The following is a 19,424-nucleotide window of genomic DNA, read 5'->3' as shown; positions in this document are numbered from 1 at the left end:
GGGGAGCAGAAGAGGCCCCTCCCCCCGCAGTCCGCACCTGCTGCGCCCGTCCCTCCCGCCCACCTCACCTTTCCCAAGACTCACCTGCGGGGCCGGCCCCGGAGGAGGAGGAGGCGCAGGCGGGCGGCGGGGAGCGCAGCCGCAGCCAGAGGTGCAGCGCGGCCCCGAGCAGACACGGGCAAAGCAGCACCAGCCAGTTTCGCATTGGCCGCCCCCGCCCGCTCCACCTCGCGCCCCCGCCGCGCGCCGGGCTCCCCGGCGTCCCGGGGTCGGAGGAAGGCTGGGGGTGACGGCAGGAGATAGAAGCGCAGGTGAGGAAAGGTTTCCTTCGCGCGACCACCCCGAGAGAGCGTGAACGCGCGCGCACCCGCCCGCCTGACCCCCGTGTGCGTGGACAGGCTCCTCCTGGACTCCAGGGGAAGATTTCCCAGACCCCCGGCGGCGACGGCGGCGGCGGCGGCCACAGCGGCTAGGCTACCCGAGGCCCCACCCCTTCGGCTCGGCTTCCCTCTTGGCCCCTCCCACCTTCTTTTCTCACACTCCCTGCCCCTTTTCCTTTAGGTCCCTCCCATTGTGGACTGACGGCCGGGAGCTGAAGTTCCGCCCCAAGCCGAGGCAGGGGGCGCGCTCTTACCCAATGAAGCCTGGGAACTACAATTCCCAAACACCCCTTCTCTTCCCCACCTTCGGAGCTTCTCAGAGAACTGGAGAGGAGCTGAAAAGCTTTCAAAAGCGTGCGCAATGATCGCGAAATCTGCTGCCGCCTAAGGGACTGGGGGTGGAATCTTCGGCCCTCAGCGGGTGCGCACGGTAGAGGAAGTCATTCATGGAAGGGGATGATGCGGATGGCCGGAGAGTTGAGGGGTTGAAGATCGTAGACTTCCAATATGTGAAGGGATTTGAAGGTTTCCAGGCCCAGAATTCCCTACGCCGAAGGAAACGGAGCCGATGGTCATGGGCTGATGGAAAAAAAGTCGTCTGTTTTGCGTTGCAACAGAATTTAGGGGGATGCTCTCGAGAGCTATCTTCCTTTTGACCCGGAAGAAGATGCGGTTGCCAACTCTATCAAAAAAACGTTTTGCTGCTGGGTACATAGTCTTAGAAAGCCGAGGTTTCTGCAAATGTAGGCCTCTTCCCGAGCGGGACGGAATGATGGAAGTATCGCTGGAAACAACTACTCCGGAGTAGTAACGCTGCTGGTATCCGCCATCCCGACTTCTCACTTGGGGACTCCTGCAGCCACTCCGAGAGCCCTTACTCCTCCCAGAAGCCATGATCTGCTTCCTTTGGCCTCAGCAACCCCCAGGAGTGTACGTACTTAACGATTAGAACTTATTTCTATCTCGACAACATTTTGTATCAGTCCTCTGGATTCAAGTACGTTTACTAGCAGTGTGGACATACATAGGCAAGCGGCTTCAACTTTTCAGAAGTTCAGTCTCAGAAAAAGGAGGCTGGATTAAATAATAGTAATAAATCTGTGATCAAATGATGACAATAGTTAATCGCTTTACAAACTGAATAAAACACAATATAAATATTCATTATCATTTTTTCATATATAACACTTATGTAGACCTTAAAACAAATATAGATGTTAGCCACTGTCATGTATTTATATCATTTGTATGTATACATATGCAATTATTACACATATGTAACTTTGCAAACTTTAAAACACAACATAAATATTAGCTAATACTATTATAATTTATATATCATTTCTCTCTATGTAGATCACTTATATATTTATATATTGCTTTGTAAACCATAAGGCACAACAAAAACCAGCTATTATCATTTATTTATGTAAATATATATAACAGCTATTTGCAAACCACAAAGCACAATGTAAATATTAGCCATTATATTATTGCTTTGGAGATAAAGCATAGTATAAGTATTAGCTATTATAATTAATATACTATATATGTATATTTGTATATGTATATATATTCATATGTCGATCAATAAATGGAGTCTGGGACACTTTAAGGGACTTGCCCAGGGCCAAAGTATTTGAGGTAGGAATCAAACTTAAATCTTACTTATTTCTAGCCTACATACCCTGCTGCCTTCTCACTAAAACAGTCTTGAACCCCACTGGCATGGGTCATTATTCTTCGTGGAGATTAGAGTGCCATGGAGTTGGTGACAACTGGAGAAAGAACTACAGTCTGCAGGTCTCTTCTGTTATTTTGTGACTCAAGTCTCTTCAGATGTCTTTACTTTCTTTAAATCTCTTGAGTTGCCTCTGGCTTAATTTGGAGAAGTTTGATGGTGCTAAATTAACTACAGATCACTGAATGAAAAATAATATGACTCTGCCTCTTGAGAGGAAACCGAAAGTCTTCATCATGTCTCAGGTCCCCACTTGCTATGCTAAAGATTTTGGGAACTTGCTTTTTGGTGAGATCTCAGAGTTTTCTCTCATGCTGACTTCTTCTTAGAGTCTTATTCCAAGAAAGTGAAGAAAGCTGAATAGTCTGGAACTCTCATCTTTCTTGTTCCCACCAACCCCACCAGTCCTTCACATGTGCCCAAGGCATTGATCTCCACCAGTGAAGAGGGCTTTGGGACTCCACTCCTATTGTTCAAGTAGCCACTATCTTAGTTCAAGTTGTCATCACCTTTAGCTCATACTACTGAGGTGATCTAATGACCTGCTTCAAGACTTCCATAGTCCCAATCCATTCTCCACACAGCTGCAAAAGAATTTTCCTTAAGTCTAGGTATGATCTGATCATGCCATTCTACTGATAAACTCTGGTGGCTCCCTGTTGCATCTAAGATCAACTATGAAATCTTTATTTTAAAGTTTTTCACAATCTGATCATAACCTATTTTGTTAGTCCTTCTTTACTACTCTATATATACTGCAGTCCAGCCAAATTGACCTAACCTTTATTTCTTAAACAAGACACTCTATTTCCATTTTGTGACTTTGTAGTGGAAGTCACATTCCTTTCTCAATCCTCCCAAATGCTAGTAGTACCTTTCCTTACTACTTTGTATTTGTCTGTGTATGCTGATACACATTATCTTCCATGAGGCAAGATTCAAACAAAAGTCTTCCTGATTCTAAGTCTGGCAGTCTATCCACTATTTCTTCCTTGAGGGCAAAAATTGTTTCATTTTTTGTCTCTGTGCTTCCAGCAGCTAGCAGGTAATTGGTAAATTCTTATTGATTGCTTGTTTGATCTCCCCATCACCTATAACTCTGACAACTCTCTGATCTTGGATTCTGAAATGTTTGTAATAAGAAAAATTTCCTGGACTTTCAAGCTCTAATTCAATCATAGACCTCTTTCCCCCATCCTTAAATAATTCTTTGGTCTCATTTTCCTTACTTCACTGCCATGACTCTTATCAATTGGGCAATTAAACTATATATATATATATTTATATATATATATACATATACATATATATATATATATATATATATATATATATATATATATTCCTCCACTTGCCCAAAAGCCATTCCCCACAATTCCCTTGCTCTTCTTTCCTACTGTTGCTTATGACCTACCAATTCTCAAACCTGGGTCATCCCCATACTTTTCCTTCTCATTTCCTCCTCCTAGGCTGTTAAAACCCATTTGAAAAAGTCATACAATCATGCTGATACCTAAGATCCCCTTAACTCTGGACTCAGATCAGGTCCAATTTTAGGATCTGATTCTCTCTTGATTTGGATACAAACCCCGGGAGAAGATTCTGACAAGGAGAAGAGGATCTTGGGAGTTTTTACTGGAAGTAATTGCCACTCTGGATCTAGCTTTTACTGACTGAGCTGGTAAGGAGGAGCTGTTTCTCTGGTATTCCTTGGAAATCCTAATCTTCTGGAAAGATTAGTGATTTCTGGGTTGGAGAATTTGCTTGGAGGAGACCTGCTTTTTCCTGGAAGTACAGAGACCATCAGCCTGAGATCCATTTGTCAGAAATCCAATTGGTAAAGATAAATCACAGAGTTTGGTCATCTGAGACTCTGGGTATACCTAGGAGCAATCCCAGGCTTTAGGTAAGGGCCCAAATACATCTGTGAGTCCTTTTTATCCTTTGTTGATAATCCATACTAAGTAGGTTAGCAGATAGTCAGATAGTTGGGTTTCATGGGTCTTAGAGATAAGGAGTTTAGAGTAGCTTGAGTGAATTCTCAAGAAGAAATAATTCACTATGAGGTGAAATAGGGTGGGTGGAGATTAGATCTATAATTTTAGGAACCTACCTATCATTCTCCTTTTACTCCTATTATAAAAAATAAACTTTGGGGGGCACCTGGGTAGCTCAGTGGATTGAGAGTCGGGCCTAGAGATGGGAGGTCCTAGGTTCAAATCCAGCCTTCAGACACTTCCCAGCTGTGTGACCCTGGGCAAGTCACTTGACCCTCATTGCCCACCCTTACCACTCTTCCACCAAGGAGCCAATACACAGAAGTTAAGGGTTTAAAAAAAATAAATAAACTTTGTTTCTAAAGCCCAGGGGGTTTGTACTTTACTGGTTTAGATAGATAGTTCCCTTAGGTGGGTGGTTATCATCTCCCATTCATCTAGGAAGGATTTTTATTTCATAAAGTCCCTCAACTTCTGTACAAGTACTTAAGGTAAAAAGTATGCCCTACAACAATGTGAATGGAAAGAACATACCCACCAAACTGAAATTGAATGCTATGTAATTATAATGGTCAAACTTCACTCCAAAGAAGAGAGATCCTCTGTTACTGTAGCTTCCTTTCATCAATTCCTCCTGGAGTTCCCACTTGAAGGAATCAACCATGTTCACTCCTTCATTCTCTAGGCCAGGGGTCGGCAACGTATGGCTCTCAAGCCATATCTGGCTCTTTTGAGGGCCAGATATGGCTCTTTCTGCAGGAGCCATAAAGTCAATTTTTTTTCAGGCTCTGTTATAGGAGCGCACACTGTGAGCACTGTACGGCTCTCACGAAATTACATTTTTAAAAATTTGGTGTTTATGGCTCTCACGGCCAAAAAGGTTGCTGACCTCTGCTCTTGGCTCTGCTCCAGACTCTAGATTTCTTTCTCTAGCATGCCTCCTCACCATTTTTAGCTGCTTCATTTTAAGTTTATGTGTTGTCTTCCCCCATTAGAATGCAAGTAGTTCCATAAGGATTAGGACTGTCTTTTATTTTGCTTCTATTTGTATTCACAGTGTTTAACATGGTTTAGCAGTTTAATAAAATGCATGTTGTATTTTTAAAACTCTTGCCTTCTGCCTTTGTATTAGTTCTAAGTCACAAGATTGGCAAGGACTAGGTAATCAGGGAACAAGCAGGGTTTCGTCAGCACAGATCGTGCCCCGACCACATCGTCACCCTAAGAATCATCATCGAACAGTCCATCGAGTGGCAGTCCCCCCTCTATATGACTTTCGTGGATTTCGAGAAGGCATTTGACAGCGTGGACAGGAGCATCATCTGGAGATTGATGCAGCATTACGGGATTCCCCCGAAGCTCATCAACATCATCCAGCGGTTATATGAAGACTTTACCTGCCAGGTCATCCACAATGGGAAACTGACGGCTCCCTTCACAGTGAAGACCGGAGTGAAGCAAGGCTGCATGCTTTCGCCCCTTATCTTCTTGATGGTCATAGATTGGACCATGAGAAGAGTTACCAAGGACAGCAATGCGGGCATTCAATGGACTCACACCAAGCAGCTCGAGGACCTTGACTTCGCGGATGACATCTGTCTCCTTTCTCACAAGCAGCAGGACGCGCAAGCCAAACTTGCACGTCTCTCTGAAGAAGCGGAGAAGACAGGTCTGAAGATCAACAAGAGGAAGACCAGGTGATCACAGTCAACAGCAGACAGGACCTGCCAATCCAACTACAGGGAGAAAACCTCAAGGAGACGGACCACTTCACCTATTTGGGTAGCATTGTCAGTAAGGACGGCGGGGCAGATGAGGACATCAGAAACCGAATCAACAAAGCCAGACATGCATTTAACACCCTGCGGTCTGTCTGGACCTCCAAAGCTCTGTCCCTTGTCACTAAGCTCCGAATCTTCAATACCAACGTAAAGGCCGTCCTCCTATATGGATCAGAAAGCTGGAGAGTGACAAGCGCTAACACCAACAAACTCCAGGTCTTTGTTAATAGATGTCTACGCTACATCTTGAACATCAGATGGCCTGAAAAGATCTCCAATGCTAGTCTCTGGGAAAGAGCAATCCAGTATCCCATCAGTCAGGACATAAAGAAACGTAAGTGGAGATGGATAGGACATACGCTACGAAAACCGGAAGACAACGTAGCCAGACAAGCATTGAGCTGGAACCCTTCAGGGAGGAGGAAAGTCAGAAGGCCAAAACAGAACTGGCGAAGATCTGCCGAAAATGAAACAAAAACAATCGGAATGACATGGGCCCAGCTGGGGGAAGTTGCCCAGAACAGAGTCTGTTGGCGTGAGATGGTTGCGGCCCTATGCTCCTAGGGAGTCAACAGGAATAATAATAATAAAAAATAATAATAGGTAATCAGGGTTAAGTGACTTGCCCAGGGTCACACATTTAGGAAACATCTGAGGTCTTATTTGAACCCAGGTCCTCTTGACTTAAGGCTTGATGCTCTATTCACTGTGCTACCTAGCTGCCCCAATGAAAATGTATGTGGACTGGGTACCTGTTATATATGTCAGTAGAATATAAACTTCTTAGGAAATGGTACCATTTCATTTTTGTTTTTCTCCCAATACTTAGCTAGCATGGCGCCTTGCCCACAGGTGCTTAATAAATTTCCACTCAATTGGAAGGAGCAACAACTTAGTCCCTATTACCAATGTGTGGTACAGAACAAGAAGTTACATAGTACAATGCTGAGTATATGGCAAACAAAATGAATGAGCACATGCTAAAGCAAAGGAATGGTAGCATTCTCTAAAGAGCATGTCCCCCATTCTTCCTTTCCTGAAATATATTGCTATATGAACATCCTGTAAATCAATTGAAGAGCAGAATACCTGAATGCCAGGACCCTACCACATTGACCTCTGTCTCCAACAGTACTCTTTTCACAAAAATTGAGCATAGAAGCAAGTAATTTCATGTATAACTCAGTGGAATTGCTTGTCAACTCTGGGAGGGGTAGGAAAGAGGGGAGGGAAAGAATATGAATCATGTTCCCATGGAAAAATACTTAAAAAAAAGATTAACCCTTACTATAAAAAAAGTAGCAAATAATTCAATCTCAACTTATCTTTGATCGCCATCATTTTGATGGAACCCTCTTGCCTGAATAATACTCATCTTCACCTAGTAATCTATATTTCGGTTTGAAAAAAATCAAATCTCCTCACTTCAACAAACTATTAAAAAGGAAATAAATTACTTTTTCCCTTTGTTTCTTCCTTGAATTCTTCCTGTTTTCTTCCAATTGCTTTGGAGGATGATGTTAATAATTAGTTTGACTGAAGAGTGCCTAAGTATCCATCACTATAGGAATATCAAATTAGTCTAACGCATCAGCTGACTATATTAATTATAAACCAATCTCTAGGTGCACTGAATAAAGTTTTTTTTTTCCTTTTTTTTTTTAAACCCTTGTACTTCGGTGTATTGTCTCATAGGTGGAAGAGTGGTAAGGGTGGGCAATAGGGGTCAAGTGACTTGCCCAGGGTCACACAGCTGGGAAGTGGCTGAGGCCGGGTTTGAACCTAGGACCTCCTGTCTCTAGGCCTGACTCTCACTCCACTGAGCTACCCAGATGCCCCACTGAATAAAGTTTTAATGGAATCCATGGAAACAAAACCTCAATAATGTCAAGGGGGATGGTCTCTAGGCTGTGTTGGCGAAGGGGTGGCAGGCATGCCCCAGAGGCACAGAAGGGTTGCTCTGTTCCCCTTCTTCCTAGCTCCTGAGGGCATTTTTTGCATGTCCTGTCCCTGTGTCTAGCTGTCTAATGTGAGCACTTCCTCCCTCCCTTGTCTGGAGTAATGGTGGGGGGCTCAGAGGCAGCTTGAAGTTGTAATTTTGGCACACAATCTTGAAAAGTTTCATCAACGCTAATCTAGAGTTTAAGGAAAATGGCAAAGAATCTCTCTTTTTTGTTTTCCTGGCTTACTGTTTTCTAAAATTGAAAATTCTTTCATATAATAACACTTGCTTTATCTCTTTTCTAAACTTACCAAGCATTTATGTTTTCTAACAGTAGGTGGCAATAATAACTTAGGTGGCTTGCATTAACTTATCTTCTATATAAGACAATTCAATTTGGGGGAAGAATTGATGAAGTCAATTTGGCATAGCTCCCTTCTTGCTCCCCTGCTGGCTATAGGTCCCATCAATCAGGCCCAGGACCTCTAGAAGCCCTGCAGGTCAGGAGAGGGAAGCTGGAAGCCTGTGAAGACAACTGAGAATCACCACAATTATAGAAATCTCACTGTATAGTCTATCTCTACTCTCCTTGTCAGGCATCAAAAGAATTTCAAAGCTCTGCTCTAGAGCTCATTTCAGAAGGTCCCTTTGAGGTTTCCTCTTGGAAAATTCAGATAACACTTATAAAACAAAGTGACAGGGCCAAGACCCTGCTGGAACTGCAGAAGAAGACAGCAGATGCCTTCACTGTTTCTAAGTACTGTTAAGTCAAATTGAATAAGGCTCAGTTGACTGTTTTGTTGGTAGACAAAGGCCAAATTGAGTAAATGCAGGAAGCATATTAGTAGAAGCAAGATTAGCCTCCAAGGTGTGCAAACCCTCCCTGTTCCCACTGTCCATCGATGCCTAGGGGAGGACATCTCCCTCTTAGGTCTGCCCCTCTGGAGAATGCCTTGAGTAATCAGAATTAGAAGTCACCCACTGGCACTGCTGGAAACAGAAGAACTACATCTGTCTGAAAATTTCCACTTTGTTTTCCTGGAGGATGAACCTGCCATCTTGAAGGTCTATGGAAGAAATTCTTCAAGTACACAGCGGACTTTAGAAAGTACATTCCTATACCTTGCATGGGGCAGCTAACTTTGACCTGGACAAACTAGAGGAGAGAAGCAATCCCAGACTCAGTGTAAAAATCCCTGAAAGGTGCATACCTCTTCTGACAAAGTCCCGCCCACAGTTCTCTTTTGAAAGATTCCTTACTCATACATTCCCTAACAGCCAGTTTTCTTATTTCAAAGTCCAACCTTGATGGTACTACTGGAGCTAAGAGAAGCTTCTCTGATTGCACGTTTGAAAAATTTCTCATTTCTCCTTCTAGCCAACTGAGGAAAGTGGTCCCTGGTATCCAGGAAATTTCACAAGAAAGAAAAATCTCCAGTAGGTAGTTGGACTAGATGGCCACCAAATTTCCTTCTGATTGGTTTTGTGATAATATAACAATTGAGTAAAATAGTCATTTCTAAAAATGTGATTTGGGCCAACATTGTTTTGTAAATCACAGAATATTTTCATTAGGCATTGCTTTCTGATGTGTTCTATGTACCTCCTTCAGGAATGCAACTAAATTTGCCATTTCAAAAAAGAAAATCTGCTAATCAAACATTGTTTACTAAGGGGAAAAAAAGTCAATTTTGCCACTGGGGTGTATGGCATGATAAAGGTTTTTAAGTTTGATATTATTTGGGAAATTTCATGTGTTTTTATGACTCCCAGAATTTTGATGTTAGAAGGGACCTCAAAGTCTATCTAGTTCAAAACATATCTGGACAAGAATCCTCTTTCCAATTTTCCTGACAACTGGTAGTCTAGCCTTTGCCTGAAAAGTGGAGCAGCTAAGTAACTCAGAGGCCTGAAGATCGAGGTCCTGGATTCAAATGTGACCTCAAACATTTCCTAGCTGTGTGATCTTGAACAAGTCACTTAATACCAATTGCCTAGCCCTTACTCTTCTGCCTTGGGACATATACTTAGTATGAATCCAAGAGAAAAGGTAAGGGTTAAGAAAAGAAAAGAAAGTGTCCTTTGTGAGAGACCCACTACCTCCTAAGACAGTTTATTCTCTTTTTGGACAGCTTCAATTGTTAGGAAACTTTTCCTAATATTAATCTGAAAATTTCCTTTTTTGCCTAGCAAAAACTCCTAGAAAAAATTGTATTATCCTTCTTCCACCTGTCAGCTCTCCAGATACTTGAAACTAGATCTAATATTCTCCCTAAGGAGAAATTTAGGAGAATCTTTGTCACGCTAAACATCTCCTGTTCTTTCAACTTTTCTGCATAAGGTGCAGTCTCTAGGCTTTTCATCATTCTACTGACTGATGAAAAGTGAGTGGTTGTCCTTATAATTTAGTTTTTTTTGGGAGACTACAGAGAAAAAATAGTACGGTTTGTGAAATAGTTTTGGTTCCATGTTATAACACTGTAATTTTCTTCTTGAAAGATAAACTCCTGTCTACCTCTTAGAAGAACACTTGATGTAATAATTTTATCTTTGTGATTTTTAAATGCTGTAATATCCTAGCATTTATTGAGGGTTACTATTCAATGTCCTTAGGACAAATTCTTGTTGGAGAGGTGCTTCCATGTGCCAACATATGAAATAAAGAAAAAAAAACCCACAAAAAAACAAAAACAAGCTTTATTTTTAATCTATTTGCTTATGCCTTTCTTCTAGCATGGAGATGAATGGGTAAGGGCCGGTTAGAGGATTCCTTCCTTGTAACAGAAGCAAATGGCAGGGCTTAGCCTAGTGACATGAGAGGACATACTAGCGCTGTATTTTCTAATCCCCAGAGATCGTATTTCTTACTTATAAAAGTTTTTAAAATTCAGATTCTGTAGTTGTCTTAGAAAAGCACTTGTTAATAAACATATATATTACATATATACACACATGTATATATATGTATACATGCAGTTACAGGTTTTCTTTTTTAATATGATAGAGAGAGAAATAGATTTCTGTTAATTTTTAAAAATAAAGAGGTGAGGGGTGCTATAGATGTACAATGTTTCAGATGAGTTTACTGTATGGTGCTACTTTGTTAAAAAAGACCTCCTGAGGAATGGGAGTGATGTATAAATGTTTGAATGTTAAAACAAACTATCAATAACACCTTTAAAAATCTTACACAAGAAGGCAATGGAAAGTTATAAATAATATTGCCTCATAAAATGGTAAGAAGCAGTAGACGAAGAGTAGAGCAAGTTTATAGAAAGCTTGATGAGATAATCAACTAAGCAAAGATCCATCTTTTTAACAATCACTTCTGGTGATGCTGTGTATATATGTACATAGGATATACCACAGGCTCTGTAGGATTGAAATTGTGCATCATCCAAAAACCAGTGGAGAGGTACTTGTTAGGAATAGTAAGCTATAGTGTATGTAAGAAATAAAATTTTATAGTTGGGCTAAATATATGAAAATTTTAAGATAATACTGTGGTTGCTGATTTTAAAATGAATACAGCTCAAGTCAAAATAATTTTTAGCAGCTTTTATTTATAAAAAAGTTGGAGAGAGTGAAAGTAGAGAAATGAAAAAAAAGGCTAGAGAAGATGTCTATCCTGTCACCCGAAATGTTGCTCTAGTCCCTGGCTCAACCCACGCAGGGCTCATTAACCCTTCAGCCAGAGGACTTGGTATTGAATTAAGCCAGGGTTCAACCCACAAGGCCTCCTCCAAGAAGGGGAGGCCTCTCTGAAACTAATCTCTCCAGAAGCCAGGAAAGGAAGGTCAGATTTTCATTCACCAGGAGGAGATCCAAAGGGAGAAGATCTAGGAGCAGTCTTACCAGAAGCAGTCTAAGAGCCAGAGTCCCAGGTCCAAGCTCCTCTACTTCCAAGATTCAGGATGAAGACCTTTGCACAGGAAGTTCATCATGTTTTTGTAGTCCTTTTTTACATCCCTTCCTCCACTTTTTGGGGACCAATTATAGTCTTTTAATTTGCTTAGGGCAGTGTTTGTAGGTTCTACCTCTTGTCCTATGAGGGTATAAACTCTTATCAAAGGAGTCACAAATTTCTGACTGATTTAGTTGAAAGGGTGGAGCTCTCTAAGTGGCTTGCAAATTCCCCCACCTAATGCCAAGTAAGAGTATTCAAACTTTGGTTGATTAATTCAAAAATAGGCAAGGGGAGAGTCAATCCCATCTTCACAGCGTGTTACCATCAAAGATCTATGTGGGAGAAATGGCTTATAAGATACATATCTAATATGTTAATATAGATTAAATAGATTAATTAATAGATTAAAATATATTTTAAACCTTTATATTCCATCTTAGAATTAATACTGTGTATTTGTTTGAAGGCAGAACAGTAAAAGCTAGACAATGGGGGTAGGGTGACTTGCCCAGGGTCACAAAGTTAAGAAGTGTCTGATTGGCCAAAATGATAGCAAAGGAAAGTAATAAATGTTGGAAGGGATGTGGCAAAATTGGGATATTAATGCATTGCTGGTGGAGTTGTGAATTGATCCAACCATTCTGGAAGACAATTTGGAACTATGCCCAAAGAGCACTAAAAGATTGCCTGCCCTTTGATCCAGTCATACCACTGCTGGGTTTATACCCCAAAGAGATCATAGGGAAAAAGACTTGTACAAAAATATTTATAGCTGTGCTCTTTGTGGTGGCAAAAAACTGGAAAACGAGGGTATGCCCTTCAATTGGGGAGTGGCTGAATAAATTGTGGTATCTATTGGTGATGGAATACTATTGTGCTCAAAGGAATAATAAACTGGAGGAATTCCATGTGAACTGGAATGACCTCCAGGAATTGATGCAGAGTGAAAGGAGCAGAATCAGGAGAATATTATCCACAGAGACTGATGCACGGTGGCACAATTGAATGTAATGGACTTCTCTACTAGTAGCAATGCAGTGATCCAGGACAACTCTGAGGGACTTATGAGAAAGAATGCTATTTACATTCAGAGGAAGAACTATGAGAGTGGAAACACAGAAGAAAAACAACTGCTTGATCACATGGGTTGATGGGGATATGATTGGGGGTGTAGACACTAAACAATCACCTTAGTGGAAATATCAATAATATGGAAATAGGTCTTGATCAATGACATATGTAAAACCCAGTGGAATTGTGCATAGGCTATGGGAGGGGTATGGGGAGGGGGAGGGAAAGAACATGAATCTTGTAACCATGGGAAAATGTACTAAATTAATTAAATAAAAATTTAAATTAAAAAAATAAAAGAAGTGTCTGAGGCCAAATTTGAGCTCAGAACTTTCCCATCTCTAGGTCACTGAGCCACCTAGCTGCCCCCTAAAATATTTTTTTAGGGTATAACCAGAAAAGATTTTTTTTAGGGCATAACCAGAAAAAAAGAAATAACAGAAATCAACAAATTCTTGATATGGAAGGTACCTCATTGGCTATTTAATATAACTCATACATACACAAATTCCCACCACAAATACTTACTAGTTGTGTGACACATTGAGCCATGTGCTTCAATTTTCTTATCTATAAAATTAGGAAGTTGGATGTTCTAAAAGATTCATCTCAGCTCTAAATCTATGATCCCAAGATTTTAGGTACTGTCTGAGTCTTTTCTTTTTTCAGGTTAAACATCCATATTTCCTTCAATTGATCATCACAGACTTAAGGCCTTTTGTTCCGATGCTCTTCAGCTTCTCAATGTCCCTTTTTAACTGTCCCCCTCATAGAATGCGTGGCCTTATGTAACTCATAGACTTCCAATGATAAGGTGAGGGGAGGGCATACCTTTTACCACTGAGGCAGAAATAGCGTCAATTGCACATATATGGCACTCAGTAAGTGTATTAGCCTATGTATAGTAGCCTTTGAGATTGAATCTCAAAACCTTAGCTGTTGCCTCTGCTCTGTATTTATTTCCTGAAAACAGTTGTTTGAACAGCAATTCTGAGATGGACATTTCCAGTCCTGGAGATAATCTTGTGATTTCTAAAGGTCCAAAGACCTCAGATTTCTCAATCAGAGCTCACTTGAAGCAGCAGTTTCCAAATGGAAAAGAATGATCAGAAGAAGGGATAAAAGGTAGAATCCAACTACCCTTTTAAAGATTATTAAGTGGGTAGTTCCTCAGTAACCAATTCTCTTAGTGTAGACATTCTGTGTTTGACTTTTTCTAAATGATAACCTCTTAAAATAATCTCTTCCTTTTCAAAAGATTCTTGAGTTTTAATCCTATTTCTAATGACTGGTTTCCAGGTACTTTTCTCAATTTTTATATCTCTAAAGATGCTGGGATATGCTGCTGATTCAATCAAGGTATAGGCCTCAGAAAGGGCCCTGTCTACTTCTCTATAACATTGATAAGTATTTTATTTCCCCCATATTATTCAAAGAACCAATAAAAGCATCTTCAGTATCTTTGTATTTAGAACCAGTTGCCATAAAAAAAAATTTTTTTTCAATTAACAAACATATATTTTCTCTCCCTCATACCTCTCCCTATACTCAATTGAAAAAAGAAAAACCAAACCCTTGGAACAAATTTGCATTATTAAGCAAAATAAATTCCCTTATTAGCCATGTCATAGATGTCTTATTCTGAACCCTGGGTCTATTTATTTCGGGAGATGGGTAGCATACTTCTTCATTGGTCTTCTGGAATCATGGTTGGTCATTACGTTGATCAGAATTGTAAAGTCTGTACATTACAGCATTGTTGTTATTGTATAAATTGTTCTCCTGGTTCTCCTCACTTCATTTTGCATCGGCTCATTTATATCTTCTCAGGGTTCTCTATCCTTTGTCATTTCTTACATTACATTACATTCATATAATTTTTCAATCATTCCACAATTAATGGGCACCCCCTTGGTTTACAATTCCTTGACACTACAAAATGAGCTGCTATATTTTTGTGCACATGTGTCTTTTCCTCTTTCATTAATCTCATTGAGATATGTCTAGTAGGAGTAGCATTTTAGCATCAAAGACTATGTGTAGTTCAGTGACTTTTGGGGTATAGTTTCAAATTGCTATGCAGATTGACTACACAAATTTTTTAAAAACCACCCATAGAGCCTGCATGTTTTGGTTTTCTCTCAGCCCCTCCTTTTATCAGTTTTCCATTTTTGTCAAATTTTTGCCAATCTGATGGGTGTGAGGTAGAATCTCAGAATTGCTTCAATTTGAATTTTTCTATTAGTGATTTAGAACATTTTTCTATGTGGCTAAAAAGCTTGGATTTTATTCTCTGCAATCGCCATTTCACAGAGGCAGTCTTTCTAATATCCAAGTTCTTTTATGAAGATTAACACATTTCTCAATACTCCAAAGATCTAACATCCATTTTGCTTACTTTAGTTTAAATAATAATCACAAGGTGTAAACCAATGCAATCAGTATCAACCCTTGCCCACAGCAAACATGCAAAATAATAAGCAAGATCATCTAGTTTCTGTATAAAATTGGAAGTGCAATGAAATACAATAATTCTGTTCAGAAGGACATTTGAGGAGAGGCAACAAAAAAAAACCCCAAATTTTAAAAAATGAATATTCCAGCAGACTTAAAATTCACATTAGAAAAATCAAACGTATTACAACTCAGAGTCTGAGTCCAGAGTCCAGATCCTATTTAGTAGAAAGGACCAGATGCTGTTGATCAAGCACACATTGGCTCCTTACTTTTAGAGACACGAAGACATAGTAGATAGACTATTATGTTTGGAGTTAAGAAGACCTCAGTGGTTCAAGTTTTCCCTCGAATACTATTAGTTGAGTGACTCAGAGCAAGTTAATCAGTCCATCTTGGCTTTAGTTGTTCATCTGTAAAATGAACGAATTGGACTGGATATCCTCTGCAGTCTTCTGTAACTCTAAATCTACCATCCAGTTCAGATTTTTAATTCAAGCCTGCTGACTGATTTTTAGCAAAGAGAAGAGAAAAGTGTCAACAGCTTGACTCTCCTCAAAGGCAGCTTCTTCTTCATATTACTGGTTTGTGAGTCTAAATTGGAAAGCCTTTCGCTCTTTCTCAGCTTATCATTTGAGCTGTTTGGGACTCCCAACCTCTTACTGTTTGATCATTGCTAGAGAAGTTGCATAGTTAGACTCAAGGGCTTCCCAGCTTGGTTTCAACTCAACAGAATCGGAACAGAACAGAACACAACCCTTCCATGATAGGCTCATCACTTCTAAACTCACCACTACTATTCTAACTCAAGGTTTGATTGACTCCACCTCCCTCAAGCTCCTTTCTCCATTTGGAGGGCTTAAGGATGGAACACCAGTCCTCCCAACGCCTTCTTTTCTAGAAAATAGGAACTGAACTCTCAGATCACTCCATTTTGCATCTGCTGCCCTCTGTGCTTTCAATTCCACCAAACAAGATGCTTCCTGGTGTCTTGCCCCTCAACCTCACCCCTACCTCTTTCTTGCCTCTTTTTGGGTATTGTCTCCCCCTTTAGATTATAAGATCATTGAGACTCTTTAGATTATAAGATCAAGAGATTCTTTCTTTTTATTCATTCTCCATTTCCTTAAATTCCCTATAATTCTCCATTCTCTTAAAAACCCAGAGTAGTTCTCATGTCAGACACTTTCCTGAAGAACACATCCCCTAGTTTCATATTCTGTTACCCTGTGGCAGTGTTGGTGTGAGTAGTGAAGCATAACTGCATATTCTGTTACACTTGTTAAGTTAACTTTATTCATATTAATAAATATCTGACCCATCTCTCTACTTAGTTGTGGGGGGGAAAACAAGAGTTGGCAGTAAGTTACTTCGACTTCCTAAAAGGAATTAATATAGAATGAGAACAACAAAAACCCCTTTTATTTAACAACTCTGTAGCTAGAGGATCATTTCTTGTTTGTTTGTTTTTTTGTTATAAATAAGTTTTTACTGATGTCTTTCAGATTTTTATATCATATAATTTCCCTTGGTATCCTTTCCCCCACCCTGAAAGTCAACACATATTAAAATAGTATGTGTATATATAAATGGAACATGCACACATATATCTGTTAATTATTTATATATCTTGAATACCAAACCCTTATCAGAGAAATTCATACAAAATCCTTTTTCCTTTTTGCCCTCTTCCCTTCTTATCTTTGATGTATTTTGTTTCTCTGGAAACTTTTCAGTTTCATATAATTAAGCTTGCCTATTTTATCTTTTGTAATTACCTCTATCCATTATTCGGTTAAGAATATATCACATAGGCCCTGGATTCAAATCTGTCCCCAGATACTTTCTAGCTGTATGGCCCTGGGCAAGTCACTTAACCCAGATTGCCTAGCCTTTATTGCTTTTCTGCCTTGGAACCAATAGTTAGTTTTGACTCCAAAACTGAAGATAAAGGTTAAAAAAAAAAGAATATATTACCTACCTATAATAGTGAGAGATAATATAAGAATATATTACCTATCTATAATAGAGAGAGAGAGAAATTCTCTTTTACTTTTTTTGACAGTATGATCTTCCATATTAAGGACATGTATCCATTTAGGGTATATTTTGGAATATGGTATATGGTTTAAGCCTAATTTTTGCCAGATTGCTTTCTAATTTTTTGCAGTTGTGTTTTATTTAGTTAAATGATTAAAATGAACAAATAGGATTTACTTTTTAAAAAATAGTATGAAAAAATAGACATTTTTTTCCAGAGCAGTAACTTTGCCAGTGATCTAAAAGGGATCTAGGGGGCAGCTGGATGTCTCAGTGGATTGAGAGCCACGTCTAGAGACAGGAGGTTCTGGATTCAAATTTGGCCTCAGACACTTCCTGGTTGTGTGACTCTGGGCAAGTCACTTAACCCCCATTGCCTAGCCTTTACCGCTCTTCTGCCTTAGAACCAATACACAGTATTAAATCTAAGATGGAAGGTAAGGGCTTAAAAACAAATGTTTTTAAAATAAAAGAGACGTAATCATTAATAGGTAAGACTCTCTGTTGCAATATCTTAAAACTTTCTTACCTCTTCAATTTGTTCTCAATTCAACATATTTAGCATCTTGGGGAAAATTTGCTTTGTCTTATAGCAAAAGAAAATTAGTACCTGAAACATCACTAAATTAATTCTCTACATTCCACTTTTCAAGTCCATCATATTTTTAACAATAATTTTGCCATGATGCCATGCCTCAACAAGAGCATTATCCTGAACCCAACCCTAAAATGAAGTTAGAAAACTGAATTTTTTAGTGCAATATCTTGTTTTGGCTGAGCATTTTATATGAGAACATAATAAATGGTGGTATGTATGTGTGTTTTTAAAGTAAGTCATTTCCTTTCTTTTTTGTAAACTTGAAAATATAGGATGTAATTCTTTTATCCTCTAGTTTCCTTAATTCTGTATCATGCATACATACTCTGCTAAATTTTCCTTAGTGTTCAACTTCTGCTTATTTATAATGCAATATAATGTCTTATGTACACCATAGAAATTTGATTTTATGCACATGTGAAATATTGGTTTTTATTTCATCTTCTCTGGGAGATTTCTGCTTCTTACCCTTATGAAATTCTGTACTGTTGATAGTTGTTTAGATTGCTTAAAGGAGAACAAAGCAAAAGCATAAAATTCCTCTATATACTTTTGTCATCTGTTTAGCTAAAAATCTACATTATCATTTCCATTTGCCTGAGGTTCTCAATTAAAATGGTTCAAGAATTTTAGATCAAAATATGTGCAGAGAACCTTATGATTTTCTGCAAAGATGCTTTATTGGTTTATTTCAAGTTGTTGAGAAGAAAAAGGTGTGTGTGTGTGTGTGTGTGTGTGTGTGTGTGTGTGTGTGTGTGTGTTTGTGTGTTTAAGCCCTTAACCTTCTCTGTCTTAGTTCAAGGACAGAAGACCAGTAAGGGATAGGCATATGGGATTAAGTTATTTGCCCAAGGTTATATATCTAGAAGGTGACTGAGGTCAGATTTGAACCCAGATCCTCCTGACTCTAGACCTGGCACTTGACCCAGGATAGGCAAGATTTTTTTTATATGAAAAGAGAAAACTGGAGCCAGTGGGCAAGGGACTGAGGTCAGCTAAGTACTCTGCTATAAAATCTTGGCATGCCTTTGGGTTATGTAGTACTTTTGCTGTCCTAGTAGCGATTAGGAGATGGTGTATGATTACCTGTTTTTTTCTCCCTTTTCTCTTTCTGTCTTTTATTCATTATGGCTTTATATTTTAGTGCCTAGTACCTCTCTTTTCCATTTTTACTGGGTTGCAAGTCAAAGTCACATTTTACCCTATTTTGTTAACTCATGCCTTCCATCTTAGAATTAATACTAAGTTTTGGTTCTAGGGGAGAAGAGTGGTAAGGGCTAGGCAATGAAGGTTAAGTGACTAGCCCAGGATCACACAACTAGGAAATATCTGAGATGACCTTTGAAAGCAGGACCTCCCATCTCTAGACTTGGCTCTTAATCAACTGAGCATCTAGCTGCCCCTGCCCCTATCTAATACTGATCTCAATGCCTTCCTTTGGTTACCACTCCATTTTCTCCAATTCTCTGTGTATCTCCTACAGTGTAGATACACTCTGCTGCAAGTTAGTGGG

The 19,424-nt window shown here is 39.6% G+C and overlaps 1 protein-coding gene across 1 annotated transcript in view; it reads right to left on the bottom strand.

Moving 5' to 3' along the window:
* Positions 1-435, bottom strand: part of B3GALNT2 (beta-1,3-N-acetylgalactosaminyltransferase 2) — a 52,446-nt gene extending 52,011 nt beyond the window's left edge. Inside the window, exon 1 of the mRNA XM_044675903.1 lies at positions 85-435. Within this exon, the coding sequence (XP_044531838.1) occupies positions 85-205 (121 nt within the window). The 5' untranslated portion in view covers positions 206-435. The remainder of the gene's footprint in view (positions 1-84) is intronic.
* Between the last annotated feature and the right edge of the window lie 18,989 nt (positions 436-19,424).

The sequence above is a fragment of the Gracilinanus agilis genome, chromosome 4 (assembly GCF_016433145.1).
Source record: "Gracilinanus agilis isolate LMUSP501 chromosome 4, AgileGrace, whole genome shotgun sequence".
NCBI classification, from domain to species: Eukaryota; Metazoa; Chordata; class Mammalia; order Didelphimorphia; family Didelphidae; genus Gracilinanus; species Gracilinanus agilis.
This window is presented reverse-complemented; position numbering and strand designations above follow the sequence as displayed.